This window comes from Oryzias latipes, chromosome 3, assembly GCF_002234675.1.
Source record: "Oryzias latipes chromosome 3, ASM223467v1".
Taxonomy (NCBI): Eukaryota; Metazoa; Chordata; class Actinopteri; order Beloniformes; family Adrianichthyidae; genus Oryzias; species Oryzias latipes.
Genome location: NC_019861.2, coordinates 25,687,339 through 25,708,591, shown reverse-complemented (window position 1 = coordinate 25,708,591; position 21,253 = coordinate 25,687,339). Strand labels below are relative to the sequence as shown.

Below are 21,253 nucleotides of genomic sequence, written 5' to 3'. Positions count from 1 at the left end.
AAACTGAAGATTGTGTGATCCAAGTTAGATCATTAATTTTTCAGTTCATTGAGCTAATGATCAGTAATTTTTTAAAGGGGGGGGGGGTACTCATCTATACCCCTTGTGCTGTCTTGTAGGGTCCAGATGACCCCACCCTTACATCGACGTGTTCTCCCTACCATGACAAAGGTGGAAAGATTTCATGTAATCCATGGACACCAGTGAGGTTCACAAATCATTGAAGAAAAAAAGTTCAGAGCACTGTCTAGTGGGTCTAGATGACCCAACTCCCAATGTTAAAGTGCCTAGGATAGCACAAGGGTTACTAAGCACTGGTATTGCCCGTTTCCTCTTTCTCTATGCACCCTTCTGCATATCAGTGTCAGTTTATGAACAGCTGAGAACAGAATGTTCTCAGAACTATTAAAATGCACAACATTGAAAATGAATAAGGATTTATTTAGAAGACAGAATGTGCAGACAAATATATCCCATTAACTGTGTATTAATAAAGAGACCCAGTAGGTTATAAAAGGTTAGTCAATTGTTGAATCCAGGAACAGAGGATTGTGGTCCAGCTGTGACATCAGATCATATTCGTGGGCTTTAGCCACGTACGCCTGCTCAAGGGATTTCTTGATGCTGTGTTGATGCTTGGATTCAGGTCCAGCACAGCAGATTGTTAGATGGTAATGTCCGACTGCTGAAAGCAGCTTGATGCTTAGACGGAAAATTCTTCTGATTATGTTAATGTGTCCTCGTTCCTAATGAACTCTCCCACATCAGCCTGGTGGAAAACAACAATGGTGAGGGGGTCCACTCGCCGGCACTCTTGGGTGGTCTTGGCTGCAACTCCAAAACCCTGAAAATCAACAGAAGACAAATATGCAAAGCAAGAATGTTTCCAGATTATTCTGATTTTATAAAATTGGAGAAACACATCTTATTCTGCTGCAGCTCTCTGCTTAAATAACAAATATAAGATAATACATGCAACTATGAGCAGAGTTGACGTGAAAAATGAAATGTGCAGACGGCAAAGCTTCAGCTGTGACATCATACTACCAGCTTTTGCCGTGACTGCCATAACAGTTTTGTTGATTCATATTTGAACAATAGAAAAATATGCCTTCGTTAAAAAGCCAGTCAGTAAAAAGCCATGCAAACGTTTAAAGAGCACCTGCCTTTCCTGTTATTCTGGTACTGGTTAATCTGACTAAAGAACGCTGTTCCAGAACCAGTATAGACTTCCTAATTCTAATCTGACCTTTTGAGATGAAGCACATTTTCATTTAACTCATTTTGAGCCAATTATGTACCTGGGAGCTAACTAAATATTGCTATTTCTGCTTAAATTTAGAAGGGAAAATAAAAATGTTAAAGCTGAATGAATGAAGTTGAGTTTATACTATTAGCTAAAAAAAAAAAAAAAAAAGTGTTTGTGACTAATGACCTTAAAGCCAAACAAGGAAATTCAAAGTCTTACCAACGGTACATCAGCCATGGAGTACACCACAACTCCTTGATACTGCATGGTGTTCTCTGTGATCCTTCCCAGCCCAGACTTCAACACATGGTTCCCATACAGGAAGGACTGCTCTGCTCCTGGTTTCACCCAAACCTTGAACTGAAGACAAGACCATTCTTTAGTTAATCACAAAGGACGAATAATAAATTCAATAAGGTACGCCTTCTTTTGAGATCTAAAAACTGTCTTAGAACCTCTTCCCCAACCCACCCCCTCCAAAATAAGGTAGGTAAGTGAAGTGTCCGTTTGAGGGAAAAGCCAAAAAAGGAAGTTATGCCTTAACTGATGGAAGTAGCACATGTGTGTGGTTTTACATAAAGAAGATGTTCCATGGCTTCTTTTGCTGAACTCAACTTTTTTGGGGTTTTGCATTTCCACTTATCTCAACAGTAAAATGATGCTAATGTCATTCTTAGTTCCCGTTTTCTACAAGCAATTGTTTCTCGCAGAAGAGCACAGACATGACTACTGGAGATGCAACAATATTTCCTTCCCTTTACCTACAGTTTAGTTCAAACTTTAATTATGTTTCAATTCAATATGATTGTTTCTTAATGATTCATTAAAGTACATTGTGTCTATAAATTATACTGAGTACTTAAATTATTTTTCTTTCAGAAACTGGTTTGATTTTGTTAAACCTACCCACATGTTTCGGTGGAATACCTTCCGCCTTCATCAGGGTCGACCCTGACGAAGGCGGAAGGTGTGATGATTGTTTATTACAAAAGAACAAAAAAAAATACAATCTTTTTTCTCATTTCCTAATAGGCAAGTAACAATAAAGAAAAACCTTTCAAGATGGCTTATTCTAAGCCTGGTGTAATGTAATAAAACAATAACTTCTTTAATTTAACAACAATTGTTTGGCCCTTTGAATGTAAACATACTGGTAAACAGCGAGATGTGGTTCAGTTGCAAACGGGGGAACTGTGGTATCCCTAATGACCACTAACATTTGAAGCCCTGCAACACTGTTAATCACATATAGGAGCATTTTCCCCCATAATGTAGGAAAATGTGACTTATGATGAGTTTACATCACAATAAATCTACTTCTGCATATAAAAAGGACCCCCCACACCCACCTCTACCTTTTTTTATTCATCCTCTTTTTTGATTTAGTTTATGCTCCTGTTAATCCATCATAAAGATATATAGGCAAGTAAAAATAGATTTAGAAACACATATCTACAGATTAAAAAAATACACTGTAATTAAAAAGGTTAAGGAATATATTTAAATTAATAAAATATGTGCTATTATACTGATTTGCTGCTTGTGGTGGTGGAGAAGACCTAACCAGAAGTCAACAAATATAGTACCTGCTGGGTAAGGACTGCTTTTATCAATAAAGTTACTTTTAGGACTGTTACATTTCTGTAATACTGATCCCCAACAAAAACTACAATAATCACTCAATGGCGCCACCATTTCATACCAGTTTAATATTTTTGTTTCTCATCCCTTTTGCTCACATAATTGCTTATAAAAGAATGAACAAATAATTGAATAATAATATTCCTGGCAGAGTGTTTAATTTTTTAAGAACTATCTTCAAAAAGAAGCATTTTTTTCTTCTGAGTTTGCGCAGTGACAACTTGTGTGTTACCTTTGCGTAAGGTGCCAGAAAATCCAGAGCGGTTATATGGAGACGAAACTTCTTAGTTTTTGTAAACTTTCCAAAGCAAGTTCCCACTGAAATGAGTTTGTCTCGAGAAAAGTTCGTTGCCAACTTAAGAATTTTCTCGCTGTGAAGAGAAAACGATGCTGCATCAACATCTAGGCTGAATTACCGCAAACAATCTTAGGTATTGATCAGGAAATACCTCATGTAGTACACTCGGTCATGGTGTAATCTGAAACAGTAGGTACCGTCGGGTCGGTCCACAAGAAGTTTGATGTTTTCTCCAATGCTTGAGGGGAAGAGAGAGGAAAAAACACATGGGACACACATGCTAACGGGCTAAAATAAACAGTAACTAATGTTAAACGTAGATGCATTAACAGTCACTTACTATTTCGAAAGCTTCTCGAACATCGCTTTTGTCTCCTCCTCCGTTAAAGGTCTCATAATTAGAGTTTAAAGCAAATCTAGGAGAATTACGTTTAAATATCGCAAGAAACGACACAACGTGGGTAAACTGGAAGTCGTCACGATCTAAAGCGGAAGTGGATCTACGTCAGCAGTGATAGCAGTTCCTGGTTTTTTTTTTCTGGCATTCTTCAGATTTCAGACACTTGTCATCTCTCTAGCGACCCGGCCACCCTCGGGTAAGTTTACTCTCCTGGTATTATAGTTATCCCGATGAAATTATTTCACACTTACATTTCGGTGTTTTTACGTTGATTTTGAAGCGACTGTGAAAAACAGGAGTCAAATTGAACGAAAACGGACTCAGTTAGCTTGCTAGGCTAGCTGTCAGCACAGAGAGAGAAAAAACCACAGACCTCGGGAGCGTTAGCTTACAGGTTAGCTGTGGCAGCTTGCTGGTTCTGACTCTTATTTTCTACATCCAATGAACTGAATTTATATTTAAAAACCATAGAGTCCGCACTATATACATTTTTGTTGTCAATGAATTGCTCCCAGCTGTGAACTGATTCGTACTGAAAGGAGATAAGGGCAGCAGGCGCTTTGCCGCAGCCATCCAAAGTTACATAATGTCCATTTGTTTGTAAATACCAATTAACGTTGGTTTAATCCGAGGTTTAGTGCTTTTCCACTTGACCTTTAGTGATAGTAGATTTCAAGAGATCACGGTTAAGCACAGCTCTTATTCTTGCTGCTGATTGAGACTCTGGGTGCTCAGCTCAATCAATGAAGTCTGCTGTCAGCTGCAGAGTCAGGAACACAACAATTTGGGAAGATATACTTGGTCAGCGAGCCCTCTGCTTCTGGCAGACATTTGATCCTCACGTCAACCCCTTTTTTTGTTGGGAACATTGATGATCAAGTCTTTCAGTTTTGGAATTTAAATGAAAATGCTAAACTGGGACCCTCTTGGTTAGGAGAGTAGAAATTTAAACTGTTAAATATCCTCTGTGCATTGAATGTAAAGTAAAACCATTCTGAGATATTTGTCTATTGTACTTCAGTGCTTGAAATAATCTTTAAATGCAAGGCACAGGCACAAGTGCAGATTGCCCCAGTTTCCCAATTTCTGACCTTGTACTGAGGCAAGCCTCCAGATAAGTTTTTGCCCTGAAAGGTTGTAAAAGTTAAAGCCTCAGTAAGGCTACAATGCAAAAACAAGCATTATGAGAATGGGAATGTACTCATTGTTGACCCTCTGACCTTAACGTTACATTGGAAAAGTTTTGTTGTGACTAATCATGTAGACGGTTTCTTTTCAGGCAGCGAATAAACACACAACACCCCACAATGTTGCATCATTGTTTTTTTGCTTTTTCTGATTTTACACACAGAACGTACAGAAAATGTGTTTTCACGTTCTAGTGGAGCCCACCGACCATCAGTTTGTGTCTGTGAATGAACCTCTGTTATTAAAAAAAAATCAAATAACATTCATGTTTCTCTGCGTCAACAGGTGTGAGCTTTGTTGTATTTGAGCACTTCTTGTGCCAACGGTTTCCCCCAGAGAAGACAGTGGTCTGACTGTCTTTCGTTTCCGGCGGGTGTTTGTCACTGAGCAGAGCTGAACAGGAAGACAGTCGCAAAGAGGCGTCTGAACTGAGAGAGGAAACTGCTGTGGCCTATACGTCAGCCTCAGAATGACTGAGTTCTGGGTTTGTTTCAGCTGCTGCATTGCAGAGCAGCCACAACCAGTGAGTACGACTTCTGCATGGAACCTCGACAGTGTTACTCAAGCTTTAATGAAAGTTCCCTGTTTAGATGAAATTCATTTTAAGACACACTTGGTTTAGTTGAGTGATTACCTTTTTTTTTTTAGAGCTTAGACCTTTGTTTATTATTCTATCAATAAAAAAGCTACAAATGCTCCAGATCCAAACAAGGTCATCCGTATTTTATTTTATATGTTGGATAAGTTTATAACTTTGGTTGTCTGTTAAACATCTTCTGGCTGTTTACTACTAGAAAATGGGTGTTTTTACTTTGTTGGGGTTGTGCATATGATTATGCAACCAACATTTAAAGATAAAAATAAGTTTAATTCCTGTAAAGTTGGTGTACAAAAGCAAACTTTCTGACTGACACAATACTGCTGTCTTTTCTTTGACTATTTTATCTTCCAATCCACCCTATGCATTGTTGAGGACACAGAATGCACTTGGATAGTTGATCCTGATAGTAAATCTGCATCCCTGCACTATATGTAAAGTAAAGCATGAAGCTGTGAACAGTCTGACAGCAAAAGCTCCTGTTTTCAAGCTTTAAATGTGCTTTTTTTCCCTGTAGATATGAGTAAAAAAATCCAAGTTGCATAACTAAGTATGTGGCTTTAATGTTTCAGGACTTCCACCACATCTGTTATCCATTTTTGTCGCTCGTTTTACAGGGCACTTTTCAACCCCTTTTATTTTCAAACAAAGAGTTGTGTAAGAGGAGTTTTTGAATGGGAGGTGTGCCCCATTAGACAGACTTTTCTAACCCACCAATGTTAAGGATAAAATGTTTAAATGTGCAACTAGAGCTGTGCCGGTGATCACCGCGGTGATGGACCAGCAGGGGGCGCGGTGTTGTGGTTAACCGCAGCACCCGCCACCCCCCCACCCGCCCGCCAAATATGGCCACGTCGCAAATTAATACAATTACAACGCAGTATTCTTTATTTACAAATAAAAGTAACAACTAACTACTACCTATCTAACTAATGACCTAAACGTATAGGTGTTGTAGAATGACCATGTGTACGTGTGTCAGCGCGCTGCGTGTGTAGGAGGAAGAAGCGCGTCGGGGGTGCGTGTTGATTCTTCTGCAGCGGAGAACATTAATAAACCCCCCCCCCAACACAAAATCCTCAGGCGTGCGGCTGTGTCGCTCACTCAAGAACGCACGCAGCTTGTAATGGAAATGAATACAATGGAAATTAATGATTAGAACGCAGTAAATTTGTCGTATTTCCTCGCAAGACTAAAACTTCTGTTATAGAATAAAGGATGTGTATGTGCTTCTGAAATCGCTCGTGTGGGTGAGTAGAGGGAGCACGCTGCGTGTAGCGTAGAGGGAGTGAGAGGCACGGCGCAGGGAGTGAAGGAGAACAGTAACAAAAGGTTTCCCCCAGAAACCCTTGAAGTCTGAACACAGGACTAGCAGTAAAAGTAAATTATCAACAAAGATTAATGTGTTTAATGTGTTTATTATAGCTCCAATCATGCACCATCTGCAAAACTTTCAACCCAAAAAAAATATATTTTTTTATAAAAGTGCGGTGATGCAGAGATGAGGATGACCTCATCACCGCGGTGATGCGGTTATCGTCACACCCCTATGTGCAACACTAGTTTCTTTAATAAAAATATATTACAACATAGAAATACTGTAGCAGTAATTTTACGTTTTTTGGACACAGCAAGGGTGATTTGAAAGCTTTGGTTTTAGCTTATTTGAGCTTTACACCCCATCTGGCAATGTTTCAAATTATAGTCAGACACACTTCAGCTGCTTTAACTTAACTTCTGTTATTTTAGTCAACACATTCAGGTGGGTATGGCTGCTTTCACACTGAGATATTCCACCAGATTACATTCAAATGGGCGGGGCCTGCAGAAAAAAGTTTCACCAGTGAAGTTAGGTTAGTTTGCTGTCACACATGGCGCTCTGGCTCTGAGCACTACCGGAAAAAAACAAAGTGAAGAAATCAAGCTTGTCCCACTACTCCTCTCGGTATCAACCCAGTTGCACTTCTTTACTTCATCACATTTAACCAAGAGACATTTTGTAATTGTTTTATACTTGAGTTAACAGAGTTGTTCTCAAATAATTCTCTAAGATGAGCTTTTGTTCTGGCCAAACATTGGTCTGCTTGAGAAAAAGGGTCATAGTTCGTTTGGAAATACCTGGTGTGGTTACAGAATTTCTGCAAACCTAACGAGGAGGTTCAAGGAGTAAAAATGTAAATGGCGTTCATTTTTACTAGGAGAAAAACCAGCACACATTCTGTCCTGGTCAGAGCCAAACCCCCCCCCCAAAAAAAGCAAATGTTTCTCAACAATCCACACCCATTCAAACTGAGGATTGCAGGACTCACCCAGTCTGAAAGCAACCTGACATCATGTTTTGATACACTGCTGTTAGAATAGTCATGCTCTCAGATACAAAGGCAGCTAAGATCAAAAGAATAAATAGAAAATGTTGCTCTTTTGTATTTACTGAAAACCTTACTCATATTTTTCCCTAGTCTCCAGAACCATCTCTCTTTCTAGATTGATTTGGGAGTCAAACATATTTCCTTCATTCCTTGTTAGCCATTTCTTTCTGGGATGGAATTACATGGGATCTTGGAAAATAAAAATGGATCAACACCCCACCTTTTCTGGAAAAGCTTTCTCTAGTCAAACTGCAACATTCAGAAAACAAACTTTGTAGTCATTTTTTCATCTTTTTACTTAATTTTCAATTAGAAAAAGTTTCAAAAGATTTGTTATAGTTGGTTCTGGTTTATGATTTTAATTATATTTCTAATATAAATTTAGAATAGAACCTTAATTTATCCATCATGGTTAAATTGATTTGTTGCTATATCTTTATAAAAACAACTGCTAATAAATAACACAAAACAAAAAAGAACACAATAAAAACTAGGTATCCAAAATCATGAAGCATTGTAAAGTCTCAAATGTCATGACTGCAGGATTCCTGATCCTTTTCATTCTCATTTTCAGAAGCGACGGCGACGGATTGACCGCTCCATGATTGGGGAGCCGACAAACTTTGTTCACACCACACATGTAGGCTCCGGTGACATGAGCCTGGGATTGGCGTCTGTATGTTTCTGATATCCACTCTTCATCCTTTTGATTTTCACCACAGAAAGGTGCACTAAACAGTAATTCAGTTAACAGCCATCGCCACCTTTTCGCAGGTGGACCTTGTTCAGGCTCAGATGAAATCTAAAGGGGGCTACGTACATGGAGGATCTGAAGGCTCTCAGTTGTAAACAGGTGAGGGGTTGCCCGATTGACATTTTTTAAGCCAAAACAAAGTCAGGTTTTATAATGCAACACATCTGTAGTAATGGTTTAAATTCACTAACCTTGCACATTTTGCTTGCAACTGTGTGATAACAGGAGTGTTTTTTTTATCACAGCAGTGCAGCATTTTTGATAAAGAAACCTGCTTTTACTTGGTCACTTTCAATAGAACATGCTATTGTACATGTAATCTAAGAGATTTATAATCATCTATGTCTCTCAGACGTTCCAGTTTAATAGACTAAAACAGAAGCAGTAAAACTGAACGGTTTATTATGACAAGTTAAAGCTCCTACGCCTTCCACCCATCTGTGTCCACACACATTATTGCAATCATGGCTGCCTTGTAGGCTTTAACAGGAAACGGGACTTGCATCAACTGTCTAATAATTCTGTATATGGTCTTGTTTTATTGGGGATACTTTCAAATAAGCTGGACAGGCTAGTAACCACCCACTTCTTCCTTTAACTGTCAGTAAAGTGAATTTAGAGCATTTTAAGTTTCTGCCTTTTATATATTCTTTCCTGTATGACCTCTCAGGGTAACTAACTGCAGAAATCAAGATATATTTTTGTATTTCTAAATGCTGTGTTCCTTATACTGTTAGGCTGATCAAACAAATAGCCCAGTTTTCAATCAGAATTTATAAATTGTTAACCTTTTTGATAGAATCCTAATTCTTGTTTCATCTTTTTTTCCGCAGCTCCTCATTTTGGAAACTAGTTGTTGATTTAAGGAAAAATTTAAGAAAAATAAAGCAGTTCCTTCGATAATGTACACAGGACCAAAAGATGAAACTACTGCTTTTCTTTGATGTATATATTTTTATTTTTCATTCCTTTTTTTTAAATGAAAGCACTGCTATCCATTTTTGCTGCCATATTGTTGCACTGTAAAGAATAATTAAGAGTTAATTAGAAGGTTTAGAAAGCTTGTAATTGCTGTCAGATGTATGCTTGTGTGTATGCATGAGGAAAATGTGTTCAAAAATAATTGCTGTTGTTGCCCATTCGATGCCTGTATTTATTATTTGACCTGAAAACGGACCTCAAGGTGGCTGGGCCACGCTGGAGTTTTACAACATTCAGTTTTCTCCTCATTACTCAGAGCTTTCTGAAAGGACAGGTGAGGGTATCAACAACAACAAAAATTCAAAGTTCTTAGTTTAATTCTGAGTAATGCTCATTTTCTCAGAGCTGCTTTCAGAATTAAATATCGCTGTTTTGTAATAAACTTGAAATGAGTCAAGTACACTGGACCACACATTGTACACTCATGCACGCTTAGGAATATTCATTGTGATCAAATGTTTTCTTTTTTTCCCCCCACTGATTTAGATTGAATCAGAGTTTTAATAAACAATGGACTTTTCAATATGCTTTTTGAGAATTTAAGATTATTTGCTGTACATGTGTGATCCTGATGCTCCACTTTAGCATTTTACAGAAGGCTCATATTTTTATAACGCTTATTTTATTTTTTCTGTCATTTAAAGGCTTCTGCTCCAACTATTGCCCAAGAGCTAACCTTGGACATAGCTGGGTCACACATGTAAACTCATTCACAAACATGGGTTTGATTCCACTGAGTTAGCAGGCGTTTGTGTTTTCCTGGTCATGTGTAGCCAGTTGCGTCTGTCACACCCCGCATTCTGAATGCTGTTCAGGTTTTGTCTAGTTGAGCACAGGCGATTTCTGTCCCCTTGAAGGTCTTTGTAAACTCAATAGCTCCTTTTTTTTAAGTCCATTAAGGTTCGGCACAAACATTTTCAGCAGTTTTATAATTAAGCTGCTTCATATTTGAAAAGAAACTTTCTCGTAAATGTGACTAATGTTAAGCTGCAGACACAAATTTCTCAAGTAGCAATTTGTTCCAAAGGTAAAACCTTTTCCTTATTGCAAAATATATATATATATTTTAATGATACAATAACTAAATAACAATATGCATTTTTATTTATTTTTATTTTGCATGGATCTCATTTTTAAGCCCTTAAAATGTCCAAATCAGAGTCTGCAGTAAAAGTTGATCAGATACATGGAACTATAGTCAGTAGACTTTGTTCTCCACATTTGTATGATTGTCATCCAAGTGCATCCTGTGATTTAACATTTCAATTTTAAAAACATATTGAATGTATTAGCTGCAGCATAAAAGGTATTCATGGTACAAAAAGAATGAATTTGTATTTTGCAGCCTTAACTCTTCTTCCTCTTTGTCTTTGTTGCCAGGCACATTCAATGAAATTCTATGTAATAAGGTCAATAAACATGTAGGCACAGTGATTGGTTTCTTCATAAGTGTCTGTAGTTGTTCCTGTGTGAACAGAGATGCACATAATGTATGAGTAAACGTGTTGTTTTTTTAAAAAGAAAAAAGCTTTGGGCTAAATCCTCAAGGAACAAGTCATATTTGAACTGCAGTACATTGTGTGACCAGCGGGCTGTGCTATCGGACTGCTTGAATGTGACAAGAACATTTTGTTTTGGGATGAATGTCACGACTCATTTTATGAAAAGATTGTTTAAAAAAAGAAAAGTGGTGTACACAAGTGGATTCGTGAATTATATGTATTGAAATATCAACAAATTTTGCTTTTTTATGTAAATTCACAGAGGAGGAGCTGGCACGTTTTGTTCCCTCAGGTTCTTTGTTGTTCCCATTGGAAAAGGGACATCAGTTCGTTTTTCCCCTTCATTTTCAGAAAAAAATAATAAATGTTGATTGTAGTCTGACCAAAGTTGTTTTGTTTTGATTTACACTTAAGGAAAAGCAATGTGATGTACAATCAGCAAAACTGTAAAGATACAAGTAACATTTGAAGGAACTGTAAATTCGGGAGATGTGGGTTGCTTCTGACGTAATAACTAGAGCTGGTTGGTGGTCTGAGGTCACCCAAGCTTGACTTCCTTTAAACAGTGTTTTTATTTAAATACTTCATTGTCCAGAACATATAGAGCCAGTATGTAGGAATTATTACTATGTGAATTATTATTTTGTGGTAACACATTAATTATTTTTCACCCATGTCAGGTCACGGGCTCCGTATTTAAAGGCTCAGAATCGACTTTTTCACTTCTTCATCTTGCAGTCGGGTTTGCACCAGGGCGGCTGAAGTGCTGCATTATGGGACCTGTAGTGAAATTGATGCCCTTAAATTTCCACATCCAGCTGAAGGGCTGCATTATGGGATCTGTAGTGAAATTGATGCCCTTAAATTTCCACATCCAGCTGAAGGGCTGCATTATGGGATCTGTAGTGAAATTGATGCCCTTAAATTTCCACATCCAGCTGAAGGGCTGCATTATGGGATCTGTAGATATGTTACCAGTGCTCAGACATACTGGACGGAGCATCTCTGACGACACCTTTTGACTTCTACAGTCCCCTACTTAAATCCTAACTTATAACATCCACATACATCGCCAACTCTATTTTTGCCGATTTTGAACTTTATTATGAAAACATATTTGGTTTTCATAGTTTTGTACGCAAAGACTGTGATACTTTCTTTTTCATCAATCTGTTTTTATTCATGGCTAAATTTCATATTCTCAAAAGTAAATTGACTAATAAAAAACATGAATACTTACTAAAACCGGAACTGCGGCAGTATTTAAAACTCATTTCTGCTTCAAAAAATACAAAGGCTCAAGAAATGATTATCATCTATACACCTTTTGGATTAGTTACATAGATTAATTCTCGCATTTTTCCCTCTGTAAATATTTTATTTGGTCAGTCTTTATTAACAGATTGTTTAAAAAAATATATAACTTGTATTCTTGTTCTCAGTAGTATAGAATTTCAAGTTTAAAACAATGGTGACTGGTATTTAACTGATATTTATTTATCATATGTTATGTTCTTGTTCTTGTGTTGTATTGTTTTAAATATATTTTTGAAAAGTATTCTTCAAATTTTCAAAAAAAAAAAAACTTTAATTCTGTGTAGTGATATTTCTTCCACCACGTTGCACACAAAACCTTTTAAGTTGCAAATGAAAATATTAAAGATTTGCTTTTCAATTTTTATTTTGCTTTCAATTTTTTATTTTATTTTTTTGCTTTCAAAATCTTTTTGTGCGTTTGCAAAACACGTTTTCAGATGCATTGTGTCAAAACTCACTTTGTTTTTTACTATCTTTGATTTTGCTGACTACTCTGAGCGCGACTCGTATATATGGTGTGACATAACTGCCACCGCCAAAAATGTTTTCGCATGCGTTGTGTGTCATCTCACGTTTTTCCTATCTTTGATTTTGCTGAGTTAAGTTTCATTTTGACGTGACAAAGCTGCCATCAATCAGCTGCTGATTGGTCCAGATTCTAACCAATCAGGTGTCTCTGTATGATATTGACGGTGCTTGGAGGCAGACATGATGGACTCGGTTCTGTTCGTACGGGATTCTGCCGTTTTCTGGCCCGTTTCTCTTAGAGTAAAACCCAGAAGGAGCAGAAAAGCAGCTAAAATCAAACCAAGTGTTGTATTTATTTATGTCAGTGTAGCGACCAACATGTTTAAAATGTCTCCAGGAGAAAAAAAAACATCTGAGCTCCGACTCCGTCCAGCAGGAAGTAACACTTAAGATTTGTATCTGAACTATTATTTTATTTTAATCAGAGAAAATCGCATTTTTTATAAATATTTTTTTTTACTTTGCACAAATGCTAACTAGTTCTAAAACATTAACATAAGACACTGAAAATTAACATAATCGTTAAAAATGTTTCTTTGGCTTTAGGCTAAATACATTAAGTCTACTGTGGTGAGCCATTATTCTTTTGCTTATTATTGCTGTTCATCTAATCCCAAACACAAATTATATGTGCTTTAAATATTGTATTGTTTTGTTTTAACAAACAGATCTTAAAGAAAATAACACTTTTTTACCAATAACTTGCTCTGCAGGATTCACAGATCACACAGAGACCTGTTGATTTAATGTCAGCAGATCAAATGTACAGTTTCAGGAGATCCTCAGCCATAAATTCACAAATATGACTTAATAAAAGCTAATCAATGCTAAAAAAGAAACAAAGTATGAATTATTGTTAAAATGATTTTTAAAAAATGGAAACGTCTTCATCCAAAGAGACAAAATCGAGGGTAAAAAGAGCTGGGGGATATTCCAGAAAGCATGTTTAAGCTACCCTGACTTTAACCCTGAACTCTGGCTGAAGTCCGCCTGAACTTGCTTACTCTGGGTATGTCAGTTCCAAGAGACCGGATATGAGTTAGCGTAATTACGCTCGACTTGGTAACCCTGGGTTAATGCACGTGCACTGCAAGTACATAAAGACATTCTCAATAGATCGACGATTTCCGGAGTCACAATGGAAACGCGTGGAGAAAAAAATAGAGTGCTATGCTTCAGTGAGACGGAGTCGGAGATTTTAATGACGGCGTGTGAAGATTATACGTCCATCAAAAAAGTAATAGTGCTGCATCAGCAAAAAAAAAGAGTTTCTGTTTGGAGAAAAAGAACAGACAAAGTAAACGCAAGAGTTTCTGATCTTATTTTCATTGTGACGCATATATATATTACTTATCCAACTTAAATTAATTCATTTGGTAACAAGTAATTGAGTTAAATTTATTCAACCTAATTTCTTACGTCTATCTTACTTAATATTTTTTTTTACAACTCAAATTTACATATTTGTCTTACTAAATGTAATATTACTCTAAATCAATTAAAGTTTTCCATCTTAATTTATTGTACTTCTTGAACTCTCATATGTCTAAATTTGAGCCTGCATATATACTCATTTTTATAACAAAATGAATAAAACAAAACAGGTTTGGAACATGCAACCATATACCATATCTTCAAATTTATCTTTACAATGCCTTAAAGTAGGGGTGCTATATAAACTCATCATCCTCTCCCTCCCTCTCACTCATGATGCAGAAAGAATTAAACATAGTGGGACAAATAACTAGGCAAAACAGCTAAACAACTAAACACATTTGATCAAAATCCACACTTAAACCCAAATCCGTCCAGACAGGCAAAGGGAATGGTATCCCACAATTCCTTGCGGTGCACCAAAGTTACACCTACTTGATTGAATTCATTTAAATGAAAGTCAAGTAAAACAAATGTCTGATAACTACGTGTTATCTTTAAGCTGACTTAACTAAAAAGAATTTATTTATCTTAACTAAAGCAAATAATTAAGTTAGATCAATGTAAAAAGTTTAATCTTTCCAACATCCAAACGTGGTCTTATCACTCTCTCATGGTGGAAAAAGTATTATCTGAGCTTTTTCATCCACTAAATCATCTTCAAATGGACACGCCATGCTGCTTCACCTCTCTGAAAACAAACTAACCTTCAACTAAACCTGCTCCAGACAACGTTATGTTAAGAGCATGAGTTGCTATAGGAACTCGGTATGTTTCAGGGTATGCATACCCTGCATAGTGAGTAGAAATGTACTCTTTAGGATAATTTATTAGTTACTTAAAATGTCAAAAATATACAGGAATGATGCTTTGTAACCATCACACTGTTCAAGAGGGCGAAGAGGAGAGGTGAGAGCACTGTGCCTTGTGGAGTGCCCTTGCAATTGACCAAATATAATCAATAGATTAATTGCCAATTTTATTGTTGATTTTGTGTGTCATGTAGGCCAAATATGACATCAAGGATATCGATTAAATGATAAAAGGGCTTGCCATATAAGCTCACATTTGATTGGTCGCAGTGTGCGGTGTCTTCACAGTCTCCCCTGAGTAGAGGATAGAGGGGTGGAGCTACTCACACAGGTAACATCACACAGCAAGAACATTTACAGAAGGGAGGAAGACAGGAGGAGAGCAGGAAGAACAAATGAGCTGGATATTTAGAATAAAAAAATCCATTACTTCTGTGTTTCAGATAAAAATATTATAAATGTTATTAGCAAAAGCAAATATTGTTGTATTGATTGTAAGATTGTTTGCTGGACATTTAGTCAGATAGATCATGACAGTAGTAACCTACACTTGAATTTTTTCTCATTAAGTATACTTAAATATAAGTATCGCAAGTATAATTACAACTTCTGTGGAGTGATTTTTGAGCCAATATTCCAAGTGCAACACTCACTATTTTGAGTGTAAAACAAAAAAATTTGGTCCAATTAAAAAAACTATTTTGCACTTGAAACAGAAATTGCACTTGAAACTCAAAAATACACACAAACAAAACATTTTATTATTAAAACGTATATGTGCAATCAAAACAGTTTTCACTGAAGTGAAATTTTCCTTTGTTCGGTGCTCCAAACATAGCACCTCAACACATTATGAATGTGCCACGAAAGACAGGCAATCACAGACATGGACATGAAGACTGAATTTTAAAGCTTTACGCTCAAAGCAATGAGTGTTGCGCTTGGAAAAATGGCACAAAAATAATTCCATTCAAATCCTGTGCGTATGGTGTAGGACAGGGGTGTCAAACTCATTTTGGTTCGGGGGCCACATTCAACCCGCCTGATCTCAAGTGGGCCGGACCAGTAGCGTAAAGGCAAAATAAATCTTTATTCTTGTTTTTTTACCCAATTGGAAAACATGCCTCAACCAACATGGTAGCCTAATCATTTTTTATTACATATTCATTCACATGGATCTTAAATAAAATTAATTTCACTTTAAGAAATATTGGTTTATTCAATTTTATACAGACTGAATATTTTAAATCTGATACTGAAGCAATCCTGATAATAAATTCAAGAGGGGCTACAAAATAAGAAGAAAAATCTTCCTAAAATGTAAACGTCCAAACGATGACAAAATTACACTAAATTAAACTTGCAAACATTTGTGAACATAAGAGTTTGGAGTTAACCGCCTTTGTCTCCTGAAACTTCACAAGACCGTCAATATCAGGATTCAAATCCTGTGCAGAAACACATTTACTGTCATTCAAGTGTGCAAAACACAATGAAATGTCCATTATTATTATCATTCATTATTATAAGAATCTTTTGCTGGTTTGTGCCTGAATTTTGTGGCAACACCTGCCTTCTTCCTGACTTTTGATGGAGTGCCATCAGTGACCAAAATTACTTCATGTGACCAGTTCACTTCAACATCGTCCAGCACAGTAACTAGAGAGCTGCCTATGTCATCAGTTGTTGTTTTGTCCATCAACTCCAGAAACTCTGTGACATCTCTTCAACACTTTTAATGAATATGCACAGCTGTACATATCTGTGATGTTGGGGCTTTCATCAATAGTGACTGAAAATAAAATAAATGACTGGATTCCTTCATATGGCTGCCCATGTGTCCTCAGAGATGTTGGATCTGAAGTCGTAATTCTTGACAGACTCATGTTTAAGGTCGACTGCTTTTTGAGAACAAGACTTCTGCAGCCTTCAGCATTTTTTTAATAAGTTCACCATCAGAAAATGGTTTGGATGTTTGCTCCAACTTGTTTGCAATAAGGTACCTAGCTTTCACTGCTCCATCACTGACGTCACGGCTGCAGTAAATCCAGATGGTTATTTATCAGTCCAGCTAGTTGCTAAATCTTTTTTTTTCTTAACTGCAAATGGTGAAACTTTTCTTTGTGGAGAGTCTCATGGTGGTGCTGAATGTTATATTCTTGGATAACCTGTTTATGACATACCAAGCATGCAGGTTTGCATTCAGCTCCGTGAACAAATAAAACGCTTTCAATTTTCCTGGAAAGCTCAGGGGCCTCATTTATAAAACTTTGCGTAGGATTTGTGTCAGAAGTGGCGTACGGATGAAACATAGGATGTGCGTACGCACAGAAATATTCGGATTTATAAAACCGTGCGCACGCACATCCTACGCATCTTTCCCTTAATAAATCACAACCAATTCTAAATGCAGCGCAGCTTTTGCGGCCTCATGACACGCCCATAGTTGCCCATAAATAGTCCGTGAAACGCCCACAAATGAATATTCATTGATTGCGAAATCATGGCAAACACCGAGAGGAAATGAAAAAAACGTAACTTCACTCAATGTGAAGTAAAATTTATCGTTGGCGAGATGGAAAAGAGGAGAAAAGTGTTGTTTGGAGGGCACAGTGTGGGCATTACTAATGCCAAAAAGCCACGTGAGTGGCAGACGCCGTTAATGCTGTAGCCTCACAACCTCGCACCGTGGTTAAATAAAAAAGAAATGGTCGGACATCAAAGTCTAGGCAAAAAAACTTCCCTTAGTGGAGTGGTGACTCAGGCGCAGGGGGACGCCGACGCGCCAGATGCACCGGGTGACACCCCCCCAAAAGCCCACAGAGGTCCAACAGGACGGCTCGAGGAAGTCGGAACCGGCTCATAAGCCACTCGTCCTCTTCTTGCTGTCTAAAGATGCGTTCACTCCGAATTCTTCCATTTGCCACATCTTCTAAGAGCGCAAGATCAGCCATTGTGCGTCATTACGCATTGTGATGGGGCATTTTATTTCCCCTTCATTTAATTACATCTGACAAGCTACAGATGTCGGTAATAATCGACGTGGAAATGGGAAATTGTTCAGCAAATGTAATTTCTTGTTGCTCTCTGAATGGTTGAGACATACGCCATACATTGTTTTATCAAAAATAAAACAAACTAAAGGCATATGCATGAATACCATAATTCTGTAGCTTATGAAGAAATGTTTTACTATGAAAACAACTTTCCCCAGTGGACAATTAATGCATCTCTCTCTATCTATCCATCTGTCTGTCTGCACCTATATCTGCTCCGCCAGACGGACACACTGACGAGAATATCAGTTTTGTAAATTATTTCGTTCTGTTAACTATATTATTTATGAGGATGAATTGCACAACATGCCAATATTGCAGAACATATTTCACTGTTCTTTCTGCAAATATGTGTTCATTTGAATTTCTGTTGTAATTTTCGTTTGATTTTTTTTGTTTGTTTCACTGCTGATCGATCAAACGGGTGTTCGTGTAGGCTGTTAATTGTAAGACTTGCTTTGTGAAGTCTCCATGTTATCTATGAGAGGCAGTATTGTCATTTTCACTTTCACGTGTTTCTTCCATCTGCCGACGGTGTCGCCGTTTCTCATTTCACCCGTTTTTGTGCGTACGCCTGGGTCAGAGCTTGCGTGAAGGACCGCACATTTTCCCGTCAAGTTTGCTTTTTACGTTGCGTTGCGTACGCCTTCTTTTGTGCGTACGCAACGTTTATAAATGAGGCCCCAGGACTTCACTTCAACCTTTTTTTTTCTTTTTGACAACATTTTGGTCATTAGGGTGTCACTACTGATCATCCTTCAGTGGTCAGGCTCACAGGGAAATGTAGAAAATGTATGTTTTAATATCTTATTCTTCATTATGTTATAGCTTTATCTTTAGTGTGAAGTGAACTCATTTTGAACTCAACAGGACTTATTCTCCAGTGACCTTCACTTGTGCTTTGTAGTTGCAGCAGCAACTAGGACTTCTTTGTGCAAATCTAGGAGTTTCCAGAGACGCAATAAATATGTCATGGACTACATTTCTACTATCTGGGTTGAACACCTTATCCTTGGGAAAGTGTTCAGGTTCGTGTTCTCATGTGGAGGATGAAGCTGACCTCTGATCTCGTGCCGGCGATGGAGTATTCGTTTGGCTGGTATGATTTACTTTGGACCAGAGGAGGACTCCTTTTGATCATGGATTGTGTGCGCCGGTGAATGGCCCCCACCCCTGGAAAAGCGGAGCGGATCTGGACTTTGCAACCTTCAGCTATTGGCCGGTGGAAGCAGGCGGGCTATCAGCTGACGAATCAGAGTGTTCCGGGGCGGAGGATCAGCGACCATGATCTTTCCGGAAGGCGGAGATTCAAACACATCTTAAAAAGACTGGTTTTAAAGTTTTCCATTGTTCTTAGGAAAATCTACGAGTAATTCGCATGTAACTTGTGCGTCAGTAGATCTTTACTTGAGAATCCAGATATATCTGCATTAATGTTTTAAACTGTGCTTTAGAACTATTGTCAGGGAAATAAACTCTGTGTATTTTTAAACCGGTTGAATCCTTGTTTGTTTTACCACTCTCGACTATCGAACACGCATGGATGGAAAGAACCCAAAAACGGACGATTCTCTTTCTTTCAATTTGGTGACCTCGAGACGTGAAGTCGGGGGTGAATAGGAAACGCGGACCAGACCGGTTGGACCACATCATAGTGGCTTATTACGAGATTTCTGAGACTTTCGACGTAAAGTCTGGGGATGCTTCCTGCCATGCGGTCGACTTCTTCAGAGGCCTCATTCATAATCATGGTGAGCAGAGCCTTTTGTAAAGTCTGCGTATTGATGATCTCAAATTAAAGGAGAAGTCGATTGTATGAGTGGCACAGTGTACCCTATACGAACGAACGGGCGAGCGCACCCCAGTAAATAAGTGTTGGGTTCACCCTCCCTAGAACAGCGAATTGAACGGTGGCAAAATATACACTTTGGGCGGCAGTAAAAGATTTTGAAAAATTGGACAATTATAATTATGCAGGTTTTTCGTCTGTTCGGCCTGTACAAAATTGAACGTTGGCAAATTGGGAGCTTGTGATATTTGGAAAGCAGCAAATTGACTAGGTTTGTGTCTGTTCAACCTGTTAAGAAATCCCTTACGAAAAACAGAGTTATTATAGGAACTAATTTTGCGCGTCTAGGATTTTCGGAAACACCAAGGAGGCTTCGGCCTCTACAAATTATTTTTTTATACGCGGAGAGAAACCAAAGAAGGATTCAAAATAAACATGAGCGCTGAATTTGACAGAAGATGAGGAAAATTGTGCATTTTGTCAGGACAAAAACGACAACATGACTTGACGACTGACTGATGACAATACAGACGTGATCGCTGATGAACGGACTGAATGTATGAGATTTTGGAGACGTGACTGCTTATGAATGAAATGTATGCATGAGATTTTGGAAAGTATGGGATGAAAAACTGTTTGAAAGTAGCGAATTTTGGCTTTATTTTCCATGTTTCTGTGTGAAATGTTTTCTCTATGGACGTGGCCATCTTGTTTCGAATTAGCCAATAACGGGACGTTTTAGTTTCTTTCGAATGCGTCGACAGCTCTGATTGGCTTTGTTTGTACCATGTGGTCGGCGTGACGGCGTCCATGGAGACCGAAATGTTCAACCTGCGCTAAACTTTCACGTAACAAGGCTTAAGAGTTTGCGAACTAATTTGTGGTAAAATAACAACTGACATTGTAGTTATTGAGCGTGGTCATGACCTCGGTTGTAAGATGTCGATAAAAACAAATTTCAGTGGTCTTAGTTCGACGAAAAAGATTTTTAAGTAGAAAGGAGTCTATGAGCAGCGCTTCCGATGGAAGTTTAAGCCACAACAGCAGCTTGACTGCAGCTGCAGCCTGCAGCAACGGTCTCTGTTCTGCCTCTGTCGAACGTAGCCTAACTTTCTCTGGAATTTGCCTAAAGTTGGGCAAATCTTTCTAAAACACAGTAAGGTAATATCGGTCCAATATATTTTGTGTAAAATGATTTTGCAATTATTTCGGTTTTCTTATTTTGAATAAATGTCTCTACTTTATTTTGTAATTCCTAATTACCATGATTTAGTTAAGTTTTGCTAAAAAGTAATGCTATTGACACTAATTGTAAGTATTTGTTGGTTTAGATCCGG

At 37.8% G+C, this 21,253-nt stretch overlaps 2 protein-coding genes across 2 annotated transcripts; one reads left to right on the top strand and one right to left on the bottom strand.

The window, feature by feature from the left end:
- Positions 1-420: 420 nt before the first annotated feature.
- nip7 (NIP7, nucleolar pre-rRNA processing protein) lies at positions 421-3,693 on the bottom strand. The gene is made up of 5 exons (XM_004067266.2): positions 3,529-3,693; positions 3,340-3,426; positions 3,123-3,261; positions 1,469-1,609; positions 421-844 (listed from the first exon to the last, which is right to left on the bottom strand). Exons 1-5 carry the CDS (start codon positions 3,582-3,584, stop codon positions 725-727), a joined length of 543 nt encoding a protein of 180 aa, XP_004067314.1. The 5' UTR covers positions 3,585-3,693; the 3' UTR covers positions 421-724.
- On the top strand, positions 3,677-11,362 carry cdc42se2 (CDC42 small effector 2). Its single transcript, XM_020699781.1, has 5 exons — positions 3,677-3,784; positions 5,062-5,299; positions 8,318-8,419; positions 8,518-8,596; positions 9,331-11,362. The coding sequence occupies exons 2-4, from the start codon at positions 5,246-5,248 to the stop codon at positions 8,590-8,592; spliced, it is 231 nt and encodes a 76-aa protein (XP_020555440.1). The 5' UTR covers positions 3,677-3,784; positions 5,062-5,245; the 3' UTR covers positions 8,593-8,596; positions 9,331-11,362.
- Positions 11,363-21,253: the final 9,891 nt, after the last annotated feature.

What these genes read in the sequence shown, in the direction of transcription:
- cdc42se2 (XM_020699781.1), top strand. Translation starts at nt 5,246, where the DNA reads ATGACTGAGTTCTGGGTTTGTTTCAGCTGCTGCATTGCAGAGCAGCCA. An exon ending in TTGCAGAGCAGCCACAACCA is followed by an intron (nt 5,300 to 8,317) that starts GTGAGTACGACT and finishes TCTCATTTTCAG; the next exon opens with AAGCGACGGCGACGGATTGA. An exon ending in TGAGCCTGGGATTGGCGTCT is followed by an intron (nt 8,420 to 8,517) that starts GTATGTTTCTGA and finishes ACCTTTTCGCAG; the next exon opens with GTGGACCTTGTTCAGGCTCA.
- nip7 (XM_004067266.2), bottom strand. Translation starts at nt 3,584, where the DNA reads ATGAGACCTTTAACGGAGGAGGAGACAAAAGCGATGTTCGAGAAGCTT. An exon ending in TTCGAGAAGCTTTCGAAATA is followed by an intron (nt 3,427 to 3,528) that starts GTAAGTGACTGT and finishes CTTCCCCTCAAG; the next exon opens with CATTGGAGAAAACATCAAAC. An exon ending in TTCTGGCACCTTACGCAAAG is followed by an intron (nt 1,610 to 3,122) that starts GTAACACACAAG and finishes TCTTGTCTTCAG; the next exon opens with TTCAAGGTTTGGGTGAAACC.